The sequence below is a fragment of the Engraulis encrasicolus genome, chromosome 10 (genome assembly GCF_034702125.1).
Source record: "Engraulis encrasicolus isolate BLACKSEA-1 chromosome 10, IST_EnEncr_1.0, whole genome shotgun sequence".
Taxonomy (NCBI): Eukaryota; Metazoa; Chordata; class Actinopteri; order Clupeiformes; family Engraulidae; genus Engraulis; species Engraulis encrasicolus.
In genome coordinates this window covers 52,146,130-52,153,629 of record NC_085866.1, presented here as the reverse complement: position 1 = coordinate 52,153,629, position 7,500 = coordinate 52,146,130, and the positions used below count along the sequence as shown (strand labels likewise).

Genomic DNA, 7,500 nt, shown 5'->3' with positions numbered 1-7,500 from the left:
AAAATGCAAGAAAAAAATAGAAATAAAAGTAACTTACAATAAAATAAATGTTTTTTAAAATAAGAAAAAAGAAGTAGAATGCATTTGAAAATAAAATAAAAATGAGTGGGAAAAATAATATGTAAAATAAAATAAAAAATAGACTGATAATTAAAATAAGTGGAAGTGCCTGTCAGTGAAGTTAAAAAGCAGAAGAGAAAAGGTGTGTCTTTAGCTTAGATTTGAAAGTAGATAGTGTAGAGCATTGACGAAGTGAAAGTGGAAGAGAATTCCAAAGTTTGGGGCCAACAACACTAAATGCCCTGTCGCCCATGGTGCGCAGGTGTGTGGAGGGAACAGTAAGGAGGAGTGAGTCAGTGGATCGTAGTGTGCGGGTGGGATTGTATGGGGTGAGGAGACTTGTGATGTAGGAGGGTGCAAGGTTGTGCTGGGCCTTGTATACGAGGAGGAGAATTTTGAAATGGATACGTGAATGGATAGGAAGCCAGTGTAATTGATAGAGGATAGGGGTAATGTGATGCCAGGGTCTGGTGTGTGTAAGTAATCTAGCTGTAGGGAGGGGATGCGATGGACAGACAGAGCAAGTGCAATGCAAGACGTAACATCTTTCAACTTCCAACTTTCAACCTCCTTTGCATAAAAATAGGAGCATGCAGAGCAACAAACATGTTCCTCATAGCACTGCCTAGGTCAGTGTTTCCCAAACAGGGGTACGTGTACCACTAGGGGTACGCGAGCACACCTCAGGGGGTACTTGGAAAAATGCAATAATAACAAATATATGGAGTGTTGTCACATTGGTATAGAGGAACAGATATAGAGCATGAGTGAGAGGGGTACTCATCATATGACAAAACTGTTTAAGGGGTACGCAGGATAAAAAAGGTTGGGAAACACTGGCCTAGGTAGTGCACTTAGTGGACGACAGGAGCCATTCATTCCCATTAGTTTGCTTTAGTTATGAGATGTTAGCACAAGCAATGATGTGTGTGTGGGTGACTTTACAAGTAAGTTCACATGTTCAGTCCAATCTCAACCCTGTCAGGTGTGGTCTGTGCATAACGCCGAAGTTCAACAAACCCTGTCAGCCCCTGAATGACTGAAGATGTGAATGTTACTGTAATGCTACTATGACATGGTGAGATCGTTTAAATGATTAGCAAGTCTGCACACTTTCATCATTTTTATTTGTATAGTTGTTAAGACCTTTTGTCCTGCACCTGCATTTTGGATGTGTGCACTGCCACACCGAAAACTCAATATACTATATACATAATAATATCATGTATGCACTGTATAATACAGAATATATGGAAAAAAAAAAAAAAACTTTTATCCCTGTATCAGCCGATGTCAGTCAACAAAGGTGAAAGGTTATGGAAAGGTCATGTGTCATGTGACTCACAGCACTCGATGGGATTGGAGGCCGCCTGCAGCGAGACGTGCTGTCCGTTGGGCTGGGGGATGTGGACGCGGAACACCAGGCGCACGCGGGTGTTCTTGCGGCCGATGTCCGTCTCGCCTTTCCTCAGCTCGATATCGGCATTGCGGAGCTTCAGGATCCCAGCACAGTCAATTCTGAGAACACAGACACACACACACACACACACACACACACAGACACACACACACACACACACACACACACACACACAGACACAGACACACACACACACACACACACACACACACACACACACACACACACACACACACACACACACACACACACACACACACACAGAGAAACACAGACACGTTGAGTCTCTTCACTCTCAGCCTCAGACTCCGCCATTAACAAGCTCACTCACATTGCCTTCATGTTGTACTTACTTCATAAATCAACACTACAAGAGTACAACTATTTAATGGGTGCAAGCCTGCACACACATGCACGCAAGCACACACACACACACACACACACACACACACACACACACACACACACACACACACACACACACACACACACACACACACACACACACACACACACACACACACAAAGTACTATATACACACACTTCACCAACAATCCCACTCACATTGCCTTCATGTTGTTCTTGGGCTCCAGCGGTATCTCCAGGATCTTGGTGCTGTGGAGGATCTTCTCGTAGCTGGAGGTGGTGACGGTCTTGCCCGTGATGCGGTGCACCTGGTAGAAGGCGTGTGGCTTCAGGATGCGCTCGTCCGCCGTGCCGATGAAGATCTGCAGGCCCAGCGTCTCCTTCCCTCTGTAGCCGCGCAGCTGTGGAGAACACCACAACCACAACAACATCAGATGAAGAGTTCAGATGCAAAACCCCCTAAGTGCCTTTTAAGAAAATAGTCTGAATTCATTTTCATTTAATACAAAGCCATCAAAATTGCATATTTTTTAATTTTATTTATGTAATAGAACTATTTATATGTTCTATCAAGTACATGAATGTAAACCAAACCAACAACGGGGTTCTCTAAAAATACAGAAGTGCAGGTCTTCAGAAATGGAGTTAGGGGGTTTTGCATCTGAACTCTTCATTATGCAGGGATACTGTAGGCTGAAGATGATATGTAGTGGAGAAGATTAGAGTAGAGTAGAGCAGAGGAGAGTACTGTAGAGGCCCAGTGTCCAGAGAAAATCACAAGGGAAAACTAAGGGATAATCGTAGCTGGGCCTTGCACTGTGCTCTAAATATAGTAATATGTAGGTAGTTAACATGACACGCCCATTCCTGGCAGGGAAGGGCCTTGCTGGGGAGCACAGGGGGGTCGTAAGTAACAACCAGAACAGGAGAACTTGGAGATGCAACTATATTTTATACAATATGAACATGCTTATTAATATACTGTACATGCCAGGTGCATTTTTTCCGTTAAGACCACGTCATTGGTTGCACATCATAACATTACTTGGCAAAAAAGTCAAAATATGTAGATTTTGGAAACAAAATTAGATACTGTGTTACAGATGTGTAACCAAGCATCTTAATATCCTTGAATAATAACTTTCTATCAAAATATTGCTTTATATGGGTCTTTAACACATCCACACCATCCACACCTACACCACTTTCCCCCACTATCACACACACACACGTACGCGTGCATGCACACACACACATGAACACAAACACTATTTATGATACCCACTGAGCATTTTAGGCTAGCTGAGAAAGCTGTAGCTCAGAAAGCGTTATTGAGAAGGAAGTGTGCAGAAACCACGGAGCATCAACCACCAGCTATATTTGTGGCGCTTCACTAAGCAAGGTGTCACATTCACATTCAGCTCCTGACTGGCCGTCCCTCTTGTCATCGGTTTGTTTTTGTTAACAATAATAATATGTTTATATTACAAAACATAATTTAGTATAACAAACATGCAGGTTTAGTGGATTGAATCAACTTGACACACATTTGCTGTACAAGTACATTATATTGCTTAACCCTTCAGGTCCCTTCATGGAAAAAGGTAGTTGAAGCAGACTTGTCTCTCTTTTTAACTGGTTATTTGTTTGTCCTGCTACCAGGTCAGCCGTTTGGATGTGCTTTTACCTATTACTCAGAGCACCACTGACTGTCAGGGGCGTCAGCTGACCTAATGCTATACAGGGGCACTGAGGATACGAGCACGCAAAGCGCGCAAGCAAAATATGTTTTTGCAGTTCATTATTTTAAAAAGCTTGTAAATAAATTATATTATTGCAAGTAGTGCATGTGCTCTATTTTGTGCACATTCTGTAGATTACTCCATATGCTTAACTTGAACTAAATTCCAAGGTAGCAAGGTTGTTTTTTTGTGAAACTCATACCGAGGCACAGTAAATCATTACCCAGGCACGTGCCCCTGTAAAATAGGTCTGGCGACGCCCCTGCTGACTGTTACACCGGAGAGCCAGCTTCAATTCTGGATCGAGAAGGTTGTTTCCCGATCCTCCCCGGTCTCCCTCACTCTCTTCCCACTCACCTCTCAAACTGTCTTGTCCAATTAAGGCCAGAAAAGCTTGAAAATGTTACATTAAAAAAAGAAAAAACGTTACTTTGCATCCTGAGCATGGACGATTCCTGACAAAAAATACTTTTCAATTCATGAACATTAAATGGCGTATTACACTTACATTACTTATCAAAATACACTAGTAAATGAGACCTGCTTTCGGCAGACGTGGCTTCATTTGCTTTAAAAAATAGTCGTCCAAGTGTATGTTTATGCAAACTGTGGATGCGCCAGTGTGTATGTGTGTGTGTGTGTGTGTGTGTGTGTGTGTGTGTGTGTGTGTGTGTGTGTGTGTGTGTGTGTGTGTGTAAGAGTGTAAGAGTAGCCTTAAGCGTGTAGCAAACAGTCTGGTTGCCAGGGGCCACTAGAGAAGCCTGTTACCATGGATGCAAATCATGATTCAGGAGAGAGAGGAGAGAGGCTGGAAAAGTAAAGTGAGGGTGGGGGAGAAAACAGCAAAGAGAGAGAGAGAGAGAGAGAGAGAGAGAGAGAGAGAGAGAGAGAGAGAGAGAGAGAGAGAGAGAGAGAGAGAGAGAGAGAGAGAGAGAGAGAAGGAGCGAGACCAAGAAGAAGAGAGGGAGAGAGGGAGAGGAGAGAGATGGAAAGAGAGAAATAACAGAGTAAGAGAGGGTGAGAAGGGGAGAGAGAGAGAGAGCTAAGAGAGCTAAAGTAAAAGCTCAAATTTTCAGGCAGCACCATTCATGGAAGCAGAACAGGTGAAGAGAAGAGGAGAGGAGAGGAAGGGAGTTATAAGGAGTGTGCAAATGAATGAATGAATTAACAAATGAATGAATCGATGAATGAGGACATTTTATCTGTGGTACAGTACAGACGAATGACTCACCACGCTGAGCTGCACTGACCACAGTGTATAGTGCTTAGTGGAAAGCCATGAACACACATATATAGTCTCTCTCTCTCTCTCTCTCTCTCTCTCTCTCCCTCTCTCTCTCTCTCTCTCTCTCTCTCTCTCTCTCTCTCTCTCTCTCCTCTCTCTCTCTCTCTCTCTCTCACACACACACACACACACACACACACACACACACACACACACACACACACACACACACATACACATTGTATGGCCATACATACAGAGAGAGAGAGAGAGAGAGAGAGAGAGAGAGAGAGAGAGAGAGAGAGAGAGAGAGAGAGAGAGAGAGAGAGAGAGAGAGAGAGAGAGAGAGAGAGAGAGAGAGAGAGAGAGTGTGTGTGTGTGTGTGTGTGTGTGTGTGTGTGTGTGTGTGTGTGTGTGTGTGTGTGTGTGTGTGTGTGTGTGTGTGTGCCCATGTGTGTGTGTGTGTGTGTGTGTGTGCCCATGTGTGTGTGTATGTGTGTGTGACCCTAGGCCCAAGCAGAAGCAAGCAGCAAGCAGCAGCACACCAGACAGCTCTGCTCTGCTAAACACATCATTACACACAGTTTACACCGAGCACCAAACAGCCTCAAAAATGTCATCAGCCTTAAGCAGTTCCCATGGCAATACCAAAACCCCGGTGGTAAACACCGGATGGGTTCGAGTCTGTTGGCTAAACCACTCAGCCCATGTGCCACTTCACACGGCCTCGGCACACCAGGAACGCAAAACCGAAACAAACCCAACCAATGAATGAATGAAGTTGCTCGGGCGGACGGCCTCTCACGTTCGGGCGTTATTTGTTTGGCGAAATGTCTGTGAAGATTCTCATTCATCCAAATGGTTTGTCTGTGTAAGCAATTGGATTTCCTGGAGCTTGAGGGCAACTATTCCACTGAGAGGCTCTGGTCTGGTCTGATGTTTAGGAAGCTACACTACATTTTGCAGTGTTCCTTCAAACCATATAGTACATCCAAATCTGACTCTCTAAGTGTTGAATTAACAGTTATTCAACACTATGTACGCTGAATTAACCCTAAAAAAACCCTTTAATTTAATGGTCCATCAAAAATGTCAAATTCATCCCAAACCAACGCAATGTTCAATGTTCTATTTGGAAGATACTGGATGGGGTCCCCAACAATCAGCCCCATCGTAGAAAGTACCCGCAAAAATACAACAAGGGTGCCCATATTTCACATAGGGCCCCCAAATTGGGTAGAGCCATTGCTGAATCATGCCTATTGCACAAGTGAATAAAACTAGGCTGATGGGTTTAGGATGTGTTGTGCAATGACACCATTCATCTCAGATGTGGGAGAGACGCTTCAGTTCCTCTCTCCCTCTCTATCATTTTTCCTCCATGAGGAAGTTGTCAGCACCACGCTTCATCAGAAAATCTACTTGAGGTCAGACTGTCGATGTTTTGGACTGATTACTGCAAGTCGACCGCTGACACAAAAGCAGTGTCACGTTACCATCATGTGATGTGATACCGCATGAGCTAGACACTGCGGGTGCACTGTTGAAACGAGAAATGTAAAACCTGCATAATAATGAATTACAGTATATGCATGTATTCACAATTGTTTACAGGGGAGCTGACATGAGGAGACAAAAGGGACAGTTGTCCTGGGCCCAGGGAGAGAGGGGGCCCATAATCGGTTCCTCATTACAGTATTAGGTTGGAGCGCCCTTTCAGGCGACTTTGTCCTGGGCCCAGCCAAAGCTGTCACCGGCCCTGATTGTTTGTACCAACTACTGTATAGCTGAAGCACGAGGTCAAGGGCTTGACTCCTTCTGCACACAACACAACATAAATATATTGCACAAAGTTTGTACAATATATGTATGCTGTGTTGTGTAGAGAACCAAGTTAAGTTAAATCTTGTACTACAAACTACACCAGATTGAACGTAGCCCCTTAATTCACGCCGTTCCACCAGTGAAACACTGTAATTGTCACTAAAAAATGCTACAACCACAGTACTGCACCACTATGACAGTGCACAGGGCCTTTAGTAATGCATTACGACTCGGTCATTGTCATTCTGGTAAAAGCTAATTTATTTAAGGACCGAAAGCTTGCAAGTCAAGTAAAGCTTCTTTGCACAAAAATAGACCTGAAGTGTGCGGATTGCCTTCTTTTTATACAGAAAAGCTAATTTATAACAGGAGTCGTGACTTACTGGGTTCAATTGCTATTTGAAAAGCTATTTGTTCTTATGACCCTATGTGCACATCATCAATTATGTGCATAAAATATAGATCACATTTCATTGTATTGTGAGTAGTCAACTGTGCCTCTCCAACACAAGGGCAGGCCCGTGACTGCCCGGACTGAGTGGAACACAACTCTGGCTGGTGCTATTTTTAAACCACAGGATGCCAGAGGATCTCCATCCCACCATCCCGGGATCCAAAGATGGCCACCCCACGTCTGCACAAAGAAATAAACACCAGCTACCAGGCCACTAATCCACCGCAGTAATATTTCAAATATTTAACAATGCTCATATCCATAACAGACACCTTGAGTCCAGGCCAGACCCGGGAGGGGAGACTCCTACAGCAACTACTGCAGTGGTTTCCAAACGTTTCTGCTGGGAACGTCTTTTGGACATAAGAATATTTTAATTACAAGATTGAAAAGAAAAGAAACTACATT

At 43.8% G+C, this 7,500-nt stretch overlaps 1 protein-coding gene across 5 annotated transcripts in view; it reads right to left on the bottom strand.

Moving 5' to 3' along the window:
* Positions 1–7,500, bottom strand: part of nfatc2a (nuclear factor of activated T cells 2a) — a 36,579-nt gene that overhangs the window by 24,080 nt on the left and 4,999 nt on the right. For all 5 annotated transcript variants that reach the window (XM_063209295.1, XM_063209293.1, XM_063209291.1 and 2 more), the window contains exons 4-5: positions 2,046–2,248; positions 1,406–1,578 (exon numbers count right to left, since the gene is read on the bottom strand). In XM_063209295.1, the coding sequence (XP_063065365.1) occupies positions 1,406–1,578; positions 2,046–2,248 (376 nt within the window). The remainder of the gene's footprint in view (positions 1–1,405; positions 1,579–2,045; positions 2,249–7,500) is intronic.